This window comes from Chlorocebus sabaeus, chromosome 17 (assembly GCF_047675955.1).
Source record: "Chlorocebus sabaeus isolate Y175 chromosome 17, mChlSab1.0.hap1, whole genome shotgun sequence".
Taxonomy (NCBI): Eukaryota; Metazoa; Chordata; class Mammalia; order Primates; family Cercopithecidae; genus Chlorocebus; species Chlorocebus sabaeus.
Window position 1 is genome coordinate 70,243,321 of NC_132920.1, and position 16,041 is coordinate 70,259,361.

The 16,041-nt window shown below is 35.4% G+C and overlaps 1 protein-coding gene across 11 annotated transcripts in view; it reads left to right on the forward strand.

The window, feature by feature from the left end:
- FAM135A (family with sequence similarity 135 member A) overlaps positions 1-16,041 on the forward strand; it is a 132,014-nt gene that overhangs the window by 63,556 nt on the left and 52,417 nt on the right. For all 11 annotated transcript variants that reach the window (XM_037987125.2, XM_008013588.3, XM_037987126.2 and 8 more), the window contains one exon: positions 10,209-10,364. In XM_037987125.2, the coding sequence (XP_037843053.2) occupies positions 10,209-10,364 (156 nt within the window). The remainder of the gene's footprint in view (positions 1-10,208; positions 10,365-16,041) is intronic.

Consider the following 16,041-nt stretch of genomic DNA (forward strand, 5'->3'; position numbering starts at 1 on the left):
CAGGATACATAAGTTTTGTATACTGTCCTAGAGGTTTTCTCTGCAGTTCAAGTAAGGTAAATATTTTCTTTAAAAAAGTCACTAATGTTCTTATGATAATTGCTCAAAAGAACATTAAACAATCTTAAGATGTGTGCGGTTAATATGAAAACATCTGCAGTGTTTCACTGAGCTATTAAAGAAATTTTGAATAAATATACATGTGATACTCCTGTAGATAATCACTAAAAGATACCAGTTTTACTCCAGTCAATCATTTTAATGAGTCCAAACCAAAATCCCACTGGAAATTTAAACCTGTTTTTAAAATCTTTTCAAGAAATGTAAAGATGGCTAAGAAAAACTTTTTTAAAAATAATGTAATTTTAAAATAATACAAATGAAGAAAGACTTGCTCAACTGGATATTAAAATATATGTAAAATAACTGTAATGAAAAGAAATAAGGTAGGATTTCTCTAAAAGAATAAAAAGACAAGTCAGTGGAATTAAACAGCACTAAAGTAGTCACTATTATGTTTAATAACTAAGTGTATGATAAAATATCAGTAATGTCAGGGTCTATAACTATTGTGGTAAAGTTAACGTCATGTCATGCTATAGCAGCAGTTCTAAGCGGACTGAAGAGTTAAGTGTGCAAAGAAATTAGGAAGAAAAAAATTACATACATATGTAAATATAAACAATCTGATCTTGGGATATGAAATGACTCCCTCAGACAATTTTTAAAACGGTTTTTTAAAGACCAATAAAAACCTAAGGGACAAAATAAGACATTGATGATTTGAAATTTCTTTGTAACAAAATATCCTATAAATTTGAAAGCAAAGAATAGACTGGAAGAGAATATTTGCAATATTTAAAGCAGGCTAATGGTCAGTGCTCACTATATATAACATGCTCTCAAGTATCAATTTTAAAACAACACCCTTGTTAAAAAAAAAAAAAGGATACAATGAGGCAGTGTACAAATGAGTCCTTAGCAGAATAATTTAGCTCCTGAAATGATACTCATTCTTACTGGAAACCAGGGGAATGCAGATTCTAATAGGTTATTTTTTTTGCCTATGAAATTTGCAAGAATGAAAGTGACTACTGATCTTCATTTTTTGCAAGAGTGTAGTGAAACTAGTATCTGCATACCCTGTTGGTGATGGTATAAATTGGCACAATATTTTTTAACATTAGTCCATTGATGTATTTTAAAAACACTTACATGTTGCACAATTATTAAATCTGCACAGCAGTTTTTATTTAATAATCTGTTCTACAAAAATATAAATGTGCCCAAATATAAGAAATTACATCATTAATTATTATCAATTCTGATGTAGCCATTTAAAAGCATTAGGTGGATCTCTATGAAATTGTCATGAATTATTTAATTCAGAAAATATTTATTAATTCATGATGCTAGATACTGTTTTCATGCTGAAAACTCTTCAAGATATATTAATTGAAAAAAAAGAAAAATATGAATAATATGATTTTGTATAGTACGTTAAAAGAACTAAAAAGCTGTTTGTGTATTTTATTGTGTTTATGTGATTATATATGAAATATTTGAAAGGATATATATATTCCAAGCTTTTAACAGTAATACAGAAAAAAAGTGGCATGGAGAGTAAAGTTTGTAAATGGGAATTTTTATTCTTTATATGCATCTATATTAAATGTTTAAAAATAATACATATGTATCCATGTATTGCTAATTAATTTTTTAGATATACATATTTAAATTTCAGTATGTAAATGGATGTCATAAACTTTAACATCAACAGCCTATAACGTATTATAATGTGTCTTGAGACGTGGTGAGATACAAATTCTCATACCTTGTATCTCTTTTTCAGGGATTAGATTGGCAGTATGTATCCACAGCCAGAAAAATATCTCTTCTTAGTGTATACCAAAAGCTAAACAGAGGTTCATGTGAAGATTCATAATATTGTAAAATTGTTTAATAAATGCCCAGTGGTAGAATGGTTAAAAAAATTATGGGATACTTGTAATCTAAGTTATACAGCCTTAAAAATGATGTTTTTGGCCAGGCGCAGTGGCTCACACCTGTAATCCAGGGAAGCCAAGGCGGGCGGATCACCTGAGGTCAAGAGTTGGAGACCAGTCTGGCCAACATGGCGAAACCCCATCTCTACTAAAAATAGAAAAATTAACTGGGTGTGGTGGTGGGCATCTGTAATCCCAGCTACTTGGGAGGCTGAGGCAGGGAGAATCGCTTGAACCCAGGAGGCAAAGGTTGCAGTGAGCCAAGAGCATTCCATTACACTCCAGCCTGGCCGACAGAGTGAGACTCTGCCTCAAAAAAAAAAAAAAAAAAAAAAAGATGTTTTTAACAAATGTTTGATGAAGTGGAAAAATGTTCATACTGTATTATATTCAGTGAAAATTGTATGAAACTATATATTATTTTAGCTTTTGCTTTATGTATATAATTGAAAAAAACTTGAAGCCTGTACACTAAAATGAACTTTTTTCATCTTTTTTTGCTTTCTCATATTTTCTAAGTAAAGCAGCATTTTGTAATCAAACAAGCAGTGAATGTTATGGGAAAATATATATATATAAGATAATGTGATTGGAAAAAAACGCAAATGTAGCCAGACACAGTGGCACACACCTGTAGTCCCACCTACTCAGGAGACCGAGGTGGGAGTACTGCCTGAGTGCAGGAGTTGAGACTATTCATACCTTTGAATAGCCACTGCGCTCCAGCCTGGGCCATGTAATGAGACCCTGTCTCAAGTTTAAAAAAAGAAAAGAAAAATATACAAATGTAAAGTCTTATTCCTACATTTATATATATAAAAGATCATGCCAAACTTAATTCTAATTTCCTTTGTTAATATAAAAAATTGTATTATTATTTATTTTGGTATTTATTACAAGAGATTTATGAAAACCGGAGAAATAATTTATCTATGCTTCAAGGATGCTTTTCCAACAATGAGAGTACTAAAGTTTTTCAGAACTGCGGTATCATGATCCCTAGGGAATAAAATTAATAAGTATTAGGTATCTAGATAACCTTGGTCTCAGGAAAAATAAAAAGAGAGTTGTGTACTTTATTTATTTATTTATTTATTTATTTATTTATTTATTTGCCTGGGTTAAAGGCCAGAAAATTGTTTCTACTTTTGTATAGACCATGCTAAGTGAAGTGTTTCATATCTTACACAATGCTATTTAATTACTCTCAGTTACTTATCCAACTCTTCTTTTTCTAAACTCCATTAAAACTCTCCTTGGGGACAATAATACTGCAAGTTTCAGCTTTATTTTAAAGTCCATATTCTTAAAAGAGACATGAAAAACTTGTTAGCTTCATTTGTGCTACATTTGTAAAACCATCTCGGGAAAAAACACAGCAGGAAATTCATCATATGTTGATGAATCTTTATTCATTATATCTTGACTCTTAGCTTCCATTCCAGCTTCTGGTATTTATAAACCTTTTCCATAAATTATGGGAGCTCTTTTTCATAGAAATGTAAACATTTCCCATAAATTCTGTAAACATACAAATGTTTTTTATAAATTCTGGAAGTTTTTTTAATCTGAAAACTATAACTTCTCATTTACTTACTTACTCACTCAGTAAATATTTATTGAGTTACTACTATGTACAAGTAACTAGAGTCACAAAAGTGAATAGGACATGATCATAATTCCTCCCCTTCTTACTAATTTTGTTTAATTTTTGTTTAGCGTCTTCTCTGAGTTAGGCAAGATAAATGAAAGTGTGATTTGAGTGGGGGAAGAAAAGCCTGCTGAACTGCAGACTTTAAAAAGAAATAAAAATAAACTGAGAGTAGCAGTATCATATGTGATAAGCAGCCTTTGGGGATACACACACACATACACACACACAGAAATTTATTTTTATTTTATTTTGTTTTAATTATACTTTTAAGTTCTGGGATACATGTGCAGAAAGTGCAGGTTCGTTACATAGGTATACACGTGCCATGGTGGTTTGCTGCACTCATCAACCCGACATCTACATTAGGTATTTTTCCTAATGCTATCTCTCCCCTAGCCCCTCACTCCCTGACAGGCCCTGGTGTATGATGTTCCCCGCCCTGTGTCCATGTGTTCTCATTGTACAACTCCCACTTATGAGTGAGAACATGCGGTGTTTGGTTTTCTGTTCCTGTGTCAGTTTGCTGAGAATGATGGTTTCCAGCTTTATCCATGTTCCTGCAAAGGACATGAACTCATCCTTTTTTATGGCCGCATAGTATTCTATGGTATATGTGTGCCACATTTTCTTTACCCACTCTATCATTGATGGACATTTGGGTTGGTTACAGGTCTTTGCTATTGTGAATAGTGCTGCGATAAACATACGTGTGCATGTATCTTTACAGTAGCACGATTTATAATCCTTTGGGTATATACCCAGTAATGGAATTGCGGGGTCAAGTGATATTTCTGGTTCTAGATCCTTGAGGAATCGCTACACTGTCTTCCACAATGGTTGAACTAATTTACACTCCCACCAGTAGTTTAAAAGCCTTTCTATTCCTGCACATCCTCTCCAGCATTGGTTGTTCCCTGACTTTTTAATGACCGCCATTCTAACTGGTATGAGATGGTATCTCATTGTGGTTTTGATTTGCATTTCTCTAATGACCAGTGATGATAAGCTTTTTTTCGTATGTTTGTTGGCCGCATAAATGTCTTCTTTTGAGAAGTGTCTGTTCATATCCTTCGTCCACTTTTCAGTGGGGTTGTTTTTTTCTTGTAAATTTGTTTAAGTTCCTTGTAGATTCTGTATATGAGCCCTTTGTCAGATGGATAGATTGCAAAAATTTTCTCCCATTCTGTAGGTTGTCTGTTCACTCTGATGAGAGTTTCTTTTGCCGTGTAGAAGCTCTTTAGTTTAATTGGATGCCATTTGTCAATTTTGGCTTTTGTTGCCATTGCTTTTGGTGTTTTAGTCATGAAGTCTTTGCCCATCATGCCTATGTCCTGAATGGCATTGCCTAGGTTTTCTTGTAGGGTTTTTATGGTTTTAGGTCTTACATTTAAGTCTTTAGTCCATCTTGAGTTAATTTTGAACAAGGTGTAAGGAAGGGGGTCCAGTCTCAGTTTTCTGCGTATGGCTAGCCAATTTTCCCAACACCATTTATTAAATAGGGAATCCTTTCCCCATTGCTTTTTTTTTTTTTTTCTTTTTGTCAGGTTTGTCAAAGATCAGATGGTTGTAGATGTATGGTGATATTTCTGAGGCCTCTGTTCTGTTCCATTGGTCTATGTATCTGTTTTGGTACCAGTAGCATGCTGTTTTGGTTACTGTAGACTTGTAGTATAGTTTGAAGTCTGGTGGTGGTATGCCTCCAGCTTTGTTCTTTTTGCTTAGGATTGTCTTGGCTATATGGGCTGTTTTCTGGTTCCATATGAAATTTAAAGTAGTTTTTTCTAATTCTGTGAAGAAAGTCAATGGTGGCTTGATGGGGATAGCATTGAATCTATACATTACTTTGGGCAGTATAGACAGAATATTGATTCCTCCTATGCATGAGCGTGGAATGTGTTTCCATTTGTTTGTGTCCTCTTATTTCCTCGAGCAGTGGTTTGTAGTTCTCCTTGAAGAGGTCCTTCACATCCCCTGTAAGTTGCATTTCTAGGTTTTTTATTCTCTTTGTAGCAATTGTGAATGGCAGTTCACTCATGACTTGGCTGTCTGTCTATTATTGGTGTATAGGAATGCTTGTGACGTTTGCACATTGATTTTGTGTCCTGAAACTTTGCTGAAGCTGCTTATCAGCTTAAGGAGATTTTGGGCTGAGACGATGGGGTTTTCTAAATAGACAATCATGTCATCTTCAAACAGAGACAAACAATTTCTCTTCCTATTTGAATACCTTTTATTTCTTTCTCTTGCCTGATTGCCCTGGCCAGAACTTCCAGTACTATGTTGAATAGGAGGTGTGAGAGAGGGCATTCTTGTCTTGTGCTGGTTTTCACAGGGAATGCTTCCCCCTTTTGCCCATTCAGTATGATATTGGCTGTAGGTTTGTCATAAATAGCTTATTATTTTGAGATATGTTCCATCAATACCTACTTTATTGAGAGTTTTTAACATGAAGGGATGTTAAATTTTAGCAAAGGCCTTTTCTGCATCTATTGAGATAATCATGTGGTTTATGGATTACATTTATTGATTTGCATATGTTGAACCAGCCTTGCATCCCAGGGATGAAGCCGACTTGATTGTGGTGGATAATCTTTTTGATGTGCTGCTGGATTAGCTTTGCCAGTGTTTTATTGAGGATTTTCTCATCGATGTTCATCAGAGATATTGGCCTGAAATTATCTTTTTTTGTTGTGTCTGTGCCAGGTTTTGGTATCAGGATGATGCTGGTCTCATAAAATGAGTTAGGCAGGAGTCCTTACTTTTCCATTGTTTGGAATAGTTTCAGAAGGAATTCAGTACTAGCCCCTCTTTGTACCTCTGGTAGAATTTGGCTGTGAATCCGTCTGGTCCTGGAGTTTTTTTGGTTGGTAGGCTATTAATTACTGCCTCAATTTCCGACCTTGTTATTGGCCTATTCAGGGATTCAGCATCTTCCTGGTTTACTCTTGGGAGGGTGTACGTGTCCAGGAATTTATCCATTTCTTCCAAATTTTCTAGTTTGTTTGTGTAGAGGTGTTTATAGTATTCTCTGATGTTAGTTTGTATTTCTGTGGGGTCAGTAGTGACACCCCTTTATCATTTTTTGTGTCTGTTTGTTTCTTCTCTCTTTTCTTCTTTATTAGTCTGGCTAGTGGTCTACCTATTTTGTTAATCTTTTCAAAAACACCAGTTCCTGGATTCATTGATTTTTTTTTTTTTAAGGTTTTTCATGTCTCTGTCTCCTTCAGTTCTGCTCTGATTTTAGTTATTTCTTGTCTTCTGCTAGCTTTTGAATTTGTTTGCTCTTGCTTCTATAATTCTTTTAATTGTGATGTTATGGTGTCGATTTTAGATCTTTTCAACTTTCTGATGTGGGCATTTAGTGCTGTAAATTTCCCTCTTAACACTGCTTTTGCTGTGTCCCAGAGATTCTGGTACATTGTCTCTTTGTTCTCATTGGTTTCAAAGAACTTCTTTATTTCTACCTTAATTTCGTTATTTACCCAGTAATCATTCAGGAGCAGGTTGTTCAGTTTCCATGTAATTCTGCAGCTTTGAGTGAGTTTCTTAATCCTGAGTTATAATTTGATTGCACTGTGGTCTGGGAGACTGTTTATTATGATTTCCATTCTTCTGCAGTTGCTGAGGGGTGTTTTACTTCCAATTATGTAATCGATTTTAGTGCTATGTGGCACTGAGAAGAATGTATATTCTATTCATTTGGGGTGAAGAGTTCTGTAGATGTCTACTAGGTCCACCTGGTCCAGAGCTGAGTTCAAGTCCTGAATATCCTTGTTGATTGCCTGTCTCGTTGATCTGTCTAATAATGACAGTGGGATGTTAAAGACTCCTACTATTATTGTCTGGGAGTCTAAGTCTCTTTGTAGGTCTCTAATAACTTGCTTTATGAATCTGGGTTCTCTTGTATTGGATGCATATATATTTTGGATAGTTAGCTCTTGTTGAATTTATCCCTTTACCTTTATGCCCTTCTTGTTGAATTTATCCCTTTACCTTTATGTCTTTTGTTTCATCTTTGTTTGTTTACAATCTGTTTTATCAGAGACTAGGATTGCATCCTCTGCCTTTTTTTTCTTTTTTTTTTCTTTCTTTTTTTTTTCCTTTTGCTTTCCACTTGCTTGGTGAATATTCCTCCATCCCTTTATTTTGAGCCTATATGTGTCTTTGCACATGAGATGGGTCTCCTGAATACAGCCCACCAATGGGTCTTGACTCTCTATCCAATTTGCCAGTCTGTATTTTTAATTGTAGCATTTAGTCTATTTACATTTAAGGTTAATATTGTTACCTATTAATTTGATCTTGTCATCATGATACTAGCTGGTTATTTTGCCCATTAGTCAATGCAGTTTCTTTATAGTGTCATTGGTCTTTATATTTTGGTGTGTTTTTACAGTGGCTGGTACTGGTTTTCCTTTACATATTTATTGCTTCCTTCAGGAGCTCTTGTAAGACAGGCCTGATGACAAAATCCCTCAGCTTTTCCTTGTCTGTAAAGGATTTTATTTTTCCCTCACTTATGAAGCTTTTTGGTTGGATATGAAATTCTGGGTTGAAAATGCTTTTTTTTGATAATGTTGAATATCGGCCCCCACTCTCTTCTGGCTTGTAGGGTTTCTGCAGAGAGCTCTGCTATTATTCTGATGGGCTTCCCTTTGTAGGTAACCTGATCTTTCTCTCTGGCTGCCCTTAGCATTTTTTCCTTGATTTCAACCTTGGAGAATCTGAAGATTATGTGTTCTTGGGGTTGCTCTTCCTGAGGAGAATCTTAGTGGTGTTCTCTGTGTTTCCTGAGTTTGAATATTGGCCTGTCATGCTAGGTTAGGGAAGTTCTCCTGGATAATATCCTGAAGTGTGTTTTCCATCTTGGTTCCATTCTCCCTGTCACTTTCAGAGCTGGTGCACTGTGCTTGGAGAATCCCTCTTGTCAGGATCAGCTGCTCTCTTCAGAGCCAGCAGGCAGGAACGATTAAATCCGCTGAAGCTGCACCCACAGCTGTCCCTTCCCCTAGGGGCTCTCTCCCAGGGAGATAGGAGTTTATCTGTAAGCCCCTGACTGGGGCTGTTACCCTTTCTTCAATGATGCCCTGCTCAGTGAGGAGGAATCTAGAGAAGCAGTCTGGCCGCAGCTGCTTTGCCGCGCTGTGATGAGTTCTACCCGGTCTAAACCTTCCAGCCTCCTTAGCACTGTCAGTGGAAAACCACCTACTAAAGCCTCAGTAATGACAGACGCCCCTCCCTTATCAAGCTTGATCTTCCCCAGTCGACTTCGGATTGCTGTGCTGACGGTGAGAATTTCAAGCCATTGATTCCTAGCTTGCTGGGCTCGGTGGGAGTGGGACCCGCTGAGTGAGACCACTTGGCTCCCTGGCTTCAGCCTCCTTTGCAGGGGAGTGAACGGTTCTGTCTTGCTGGGGTTCCAGGCACCACTGGGGTATGAAAAAAACTCCTTCAGCTAGCTCAGTGTCTGCCCAAACAACTGCCCACTTTTGTGCTTGTAACCCAGGGTCCTGGTGGTGTGGGCGCATGAGGGAACCTCCTGATCTGCAGATTGCAAAAACTGTGGGAAAAGCATAGTGATCTGGCTGGATAGCACAGCCCTCATGGCTTTCCTTGGCTGGGGGAGGGAGGTTCCCTGGCTTCTGGTACTTCCCAGGTGAAGCAACGCCCCACCCTACTTCTACTCACCCTCTGTGGGTTGGACTCAACTGCCTAACCAGTCCCAATGAGATGAACTGGGTACCTCAGTTGAAAATGCAGAAATCACCGACCTTCTGCATTGGTGTCACTGGGAGCTGCAGACTGGAGCTATTCCTAATCGGCCATCTTCCAATCATGTCCTAATAACAGTATTTTATAATAGTTTGTTTACCTGCTTTTCTCTCCTCACTAGACCGTGAACTTCTCATATTAATTTTTGTATCTCTAGAATCTAGGCCATTAGCATTTAAAATGTGTTCAGTAAATAGCAAGTGAGTGAATTGTTAGAAATGAAAAAAAAAATAAGTGACAACTCTGTAAAAGGATTACTCACAAGTGAAGTAGAACCTAAGAACATAGGAGTAAGAGAAAAGGACTACTTCAGAAAGTATCTCAATTTTTTCTAAGGAGTCATAGATATTTTAAGTATTTTTCTTAGCTGGTTGAGGAAAAATCTTAAGAATATATTGTCTTTCAAAAAAATTATAACTCTCATCATTATTTGAATACTGTGTTTAAAATTCCCAGTATTTTGATGTTAGAAGCTGATCATTCTCTATAGCATCCTAATTTGTCATTTTAGTTTACAATTGACATTATTTCATTTAACAAGACATCTTAGATATTGAAATATTGGTTAAGTTGTTGAAAATGGCTTCAGTAACTATCAGGTAATTGAAAAACCATTGTTTATTGATCTTTCTCTATACACATGTGCATGCACATACAAATGCATATTTCTTTTTTTAATCACAAATTTGCCTTTGTATTAATATTCTCAGTAACATATTTAAGTATGTTATATTAAATCTCGGGAAACAGTGAAATTTTTTTTCTTTTAATTTCAGAAAATAGAGAATCCTGATGAACTGGCAGAACTTATCAATATGAATCTTGCACAACTTTGCTCACTTTTGATGGCTTTATGGGGACAGTTTCTGGAAGTTATAACACTACACGAAGAACTAAGAATATTATTAGCACAAGAGCACCATACTTTGAGGGTAAGTTAAAGAGAAGTGATTTTAGAGCATTTTAATGAGTATTATTTACCTTTAGAAAATTTTTATGAAAACAAACCTGATTTTTACCTATATATTGATAAATCAGAAGACATTTATCATAATGTTATTGTTTGACTTCCAAAATTAATAATAGAATGGAACAATACAGTTAAGCATATTACCTGTTTCAATCACCATCTCTGCTGCTAAGAAAAACCACCTAAAAGTAAGTAAAATAGGAAAATATATGATACAGAATAGCCCCTGGAACCTAAGAATAGGAATTAATAGCCAAGCCTCATTAGGGACAGGAATCAGGAACTAGAGAGCTATCTCAAACTTAAGTCTTCCTCTTCTCCTTTTCCTTCCCTTTTTCTCTCTATCACTGACCTAATAAAGGAATGTGTATTATAAACTTGGCAAGATGGAGGGGGCAGTCCACACATTACACATATATGTTAGCTGTAGACCTAGTATGGACATTATGCAGGAATTTCTATGCAATTTTATTGTATAGCATCTAAAGAGATTTTACATGTTAAATAACTATCTTTCCATCTTTTTCCTTATATACTCTGCATGCACCCTGATTTTACCTTACATACTAGGAGTTCCTCCAAACATCATTAATTTCTTTTCCTTTTTTAAAAAAATTTTCTTAATTATAAAACATAACATATAGTCAAAGTCAGAAAATGCATGCAACAGGCACATTTTATCAAATAATTAAAAGCATACACCCTTTCAGTTATTATCCAGATCGAGAAGTAGAATACTCTCAATACTACAGATGTTTTCCCTGTGTCTTTTCCACTTACTATGCCCTTCCTAATACTTAGAAGTAATCACTATCCTGTCTTTTGTAGATGATGAATTCCTTACTTCTCTTTTAGTTTTATTATCTATGCATGCATGTTAAATAGTAGAGGTTGTTTCCACCTGTTATTGAATTCTATATAGATGAAATTGTACAGTAGTGTTCTTCTGTATCTTGCTTTTTCACTCAAGACATTAGAAGATTAATCCATCTTTTTTGACAGTACCTGTAGATTGTTCATTATCATTGCTGTAATATATCTCCATTTGAATATACCCACATTTGTTTATCTGTTCTACTGTTGATAGATACTTGGATTACTTCTAACTTGTAGTAGCTATTACAAACCAAACTGCTATGAACATTCTTGTGTATATGTCCTGGCATACCAGTTTATCTGAAATACTTACCTGTGAGGGAAATTGCTGAGTCATAGGGTATGCATAACTTCAATTTTACTAGCAAATGTGACAGTTTTCAGAGTTGTACCAATTTTTACTCCCACCAGCACAGTTTGTTAGTCCACATACTCTCCATTCTTGACACTGGGAAGCTTTTTAAACTTTGCCAAACTGATAGATGTGAAATGGTATATTATTGAGGCTTTAATTTGCATTTCTCTGATTACCCATGTGGTTGAGCACTGCTTTGTGTGATTATTGGTTATGCAGGTTTGCCCCATATGAAGTGCCTATTCTAATCTTTTGCCCATTTCTAGTAAGATTACTTTTTTCTTCTTTATTTCTAATACTTTTCTGTGTCCTTTGTTACGTGTTTTTACTAATAGAGCCTCTCTCATTCATGGTTTATTGTTTTCATTGATTTTATATTATTTTTTAATGAACTGGAGGTCTTAATTTTAGAATAGAAGGAAACTAAGAGAAAGGCCAGACATGGACATAGCCATTTTTGGACATAACATATGTGGATCAGTGAGATTTTTCCATAAATGATGTTTGAGACAATTGAGTATCCATGTGGTAAATATTAAATAAAATTCAGTTCCAAGTGGATTGAAGATTTAAATGTGAAAGACAAAACTGTAAAGCTTCTAAAGTATAATCAGAAACTTACAGACGACTTTAAAAAGTTGGCCGGGAGTGGTGGCTCACACCTGGAATCCCGGCACTTTCAGAGACCAAAGCAGGTGGATCACCTGAGGTCAGGAGTTCAAGACCAGCCTGGCCAACATGGTGAAACCCCATCTCTACTAAAAATACAGAAAGTATCCAGGTATGGTGGCAAGTGCCTGTAGTCCCAGCTACTTGGGAGGCTGAGGCAGTGGTGGAGGTGGAGGTTGCAGTGAGCTGAGATCACACCACTGTACTCCAGCCTGGGCAACAAGAGTGAAACTCCATTTCAAAAAAAAGAAAAAAAAAAAAAAGGTAATGCAGAGTACTTCTATGTAATTTTCATCAGAATCACAAATCAGCATTTTGGCACATTTGCTTTATCGTTGCCTCTTTTTTGTAGGTAGATACACACGTAAATATGCATACATATATACTTACATTGTTTTTCCTGAGCAATATGATAATTATAGACATAGTATTCTTTTATGATTAAGTATTTCAGCATATATATCCTAAGAATAAGGACATTCTCTTAGTTAACCAATACACTGATCTACTTTAGAAAATTTTATGTTGATACAATACTGATATTTAATGTATGGCCCATATTTAAGTTTTACCAGTCGTCTTACTAATGTTTTGCATAACAACTTTTTCCAAGATCAAATTCAGGATCACATTGAATTCAGTTTTCATGTTCCTTTACTCATTTAATCTGGACTAATTCCTTATCTTTGCATGACCTTGACTTTTTTGAAGAGTATTGGCCAGTAAGTTTGTGAACTATTCTTCAGTTTGGGTTTGTATTATATTTCCCAGTGATTAGATTAAGATGACACAGTATTGGGGGATACTACAGTTTTTTTCAATCAGTTTTGGTAAGTTATATTTTTCGAGGAGTTTGCCCATTCTAAGTTTTTTTAATTTATAGACATCAAGTAGTTCATAGTATCCTTCAATTATCTTTTTAATATCTACAATATCTAATGTTTTCTAGTTTCATTCCTGATTTTATTATAGTTTCTAGTTGTGCCTTCACTCTTTTTTTCTTGAATTGTCTCACCAGAACTTTGTTATTTTATTTGTCTTTTCAGAAAAGCAATTTTTGGTGGTGGTAATTTTCTCCCTGTGTGTTTTGTTTTGTTTCATTATTTTTGCTATATTGTAGCAAATGGGATCCATATATCAAATACTGTTGTTTTATAGGACTTTTTCTTAGAAGTTATTTATTAAAGATCAATCACCTTCTCTAAAGGGCTAAATAAAAAGGATTCTACAATGGATGAAATAGCGTAATCACTGTATTCAACTTACTAATGGTCTGGCATCATCTTAATGTAGCAATTTAGAATGAATAACATAATGAATGGAATGTATTTTTCCGGCAATTTTCATGAACATCATTTCTCATTACCAAGATTTTGAATAACAATGAATTATGGTAATAGTATCAGAAAGGTAGCCAGTTTTCAGGGTAAATTAAAGTGACGTTGATAAGCATTAAAGGATCTCACTGGCATTCTTTTTTTGGAAATTTAGGACTCTGACAAGACTTGAAAGCCAGTCCACCTCTATAGAGAGGTGAGGTGAATGCATACCAATACCTCAGGCAAAGTTTTCTTGAAAAGTATGTCAGAATACACAACCAGCGACCCAGTGTTCTATGCTGTAGAACAAGAATCAGCTTTTTCTGTTAAGGATCAAATGGTAAACATTTTGGGCTTTGGGAGCCACACATTTTTGTCTTAACTACTCAACTCTGTTGTAACATGAAAGCTGCCATGGATGGTATATGAATAAGTGAATGTGGCTGTTTTTCAATAAAGTTTTATTTACAAAAACAGGTGTTGGGCCAGATTTGGTTCACAGGCTGTAGTTTGCCAACCCCTGCATTATAAAACTAAGAGGAGAGTTGATACCTCTTCCACAAAATAAAAGTCTGTTTGAAGGTTATTTTTAGTGACCAGTAGAAGTAAAGGCCAGTAGCAAGAAATAGTTTTACATGGGAAAGGTAATCTTCAGGGTATTTTTTTTTTTTTTTTTAATTTTTATGTTTTTATTTAGTTCCCACAAGCAGACAGGGCATTTTTTTTTTTTTAAAACTATGTGTTACTAAAGAAAAATATTATAGTTCCATTAAATTGTTCTGTTCGTGTCATCTGAATGGAAGTTCTGGGAAGAGAATAGCTGCAAAGATTAGATGCAACTTTATAGCTTGATATTCAATGGGAAAGAAGCTGTTCTGGGTGGAATAGGAACAAGAAGGTAAACTTAAAAGAGCAGCTGGTGAACACAACTTTGAGAAGAAAGGACAAAGAAAGGGGACCAAGACAAAAATCAGGTTTGTGGAAAACTAGAATACCAAAGATAAACTTTGGAATTTTACGTAGAGCTTCCCTTTTCTCACCCCATTCCAGACACCAGGATAGGGCCTATTTTAATTCCTAAATGAATCATGGAAGGATAATAAAGACAAAATAAGAGAATGTCCTAATGTTACTCAAGCAGGAATAAGCCTTGCCCTGCCCTGCCGTGTATCACAAAAACTGTGGCCATGGTAGCACATTGTGTTATCTCACTCCCATTTATGCAATTCAGGAGGAACTTTGCTAATAAAGTATCTTGTTCTTCTGAGAATACAGTGCTAAGCCTACAGGAACTGAAGTAGTTTAAAGGTCATTCATTGTTCGTACAGGGACAGACTTAGCTACAATAAAGTATATAGGCTGCCTAATAACGAATTCAGAAGCAGCACAATTGAGCTAAGTCGCAGAAATAAACCTTGATATGAAATCTCTCCTTATTGGTGTGAAAGCAAATTATGAAGCAAAGAGTTGGACTAAAAAGAGGAAATGTAAATCCATACTTGAAAAGAACAATTTAATAAATTAGTTTTATACCGGTTCAACCATATTCTTTAATATTCAGATCCAGTGAGTTCAGGTTTTCAAATTTTTGGCGAATTAAGGCATCCAAACTTGTTGAGCTTCTGTAGTCATATGCCATACACATTCACGCTACATTGTAGAGACTATTGTGTGTGAATTACAGGTGCCCCATACTAATTAAAAAGATAAAATATTTATGATAAGTGAATGATGTTTGTGTCATTTCAAACTAAAATGGAATGATCAAGTGGGACAACTTATATAAAAAGCAAAAAACTGAAATCATCCTGAATTTTGTGTGTCAAGAACTGTAAAGAATCTTGAGATTTTGCCATCCTAATTACATGCCAATAAGTTAGCCTATCATAGATTGATTCATGTATAGCAGCAGAAAGCCTGAAACAAAGGACCTTATTAATGGTAATATTATCATTTGTTCTCTTTCCTTGAGCCCAGATTTCCACAGCCCAACATAAAAAAGGCCAGGCTTATGCTAGTGGATTGCAATACAGGAGAAAAACTCTGTGCTTAGGGATCCAAAATATTTTATAATAGATAGCAAGGTTTATCTACCAATGCTGTAACCTGTTCTTTGCTCCAAAGGGAGACATATCTCTATTTTCCCAGGCTTCTCCCTAATATGAACATCCTTGAAAAGATAGTCTGTAACAAAGACAGTCAGGGTTTCTGCTCACAAACCTTTCAGAAATGCAAGAGACGCATGAAGAATTGTCTCTCAACGGTATGTCTTACAGAGAACTTGCTTTCATTGCAGTTTATTTCCTCAATAATTTTACTGATCTTTATTGCTAGTGCTTCCAAAGATACCTCTTGTTGTATTATAATGCTTCCCATTATAACATCAGAGATGCCATATTTAATATTGATTGTAACTTGTG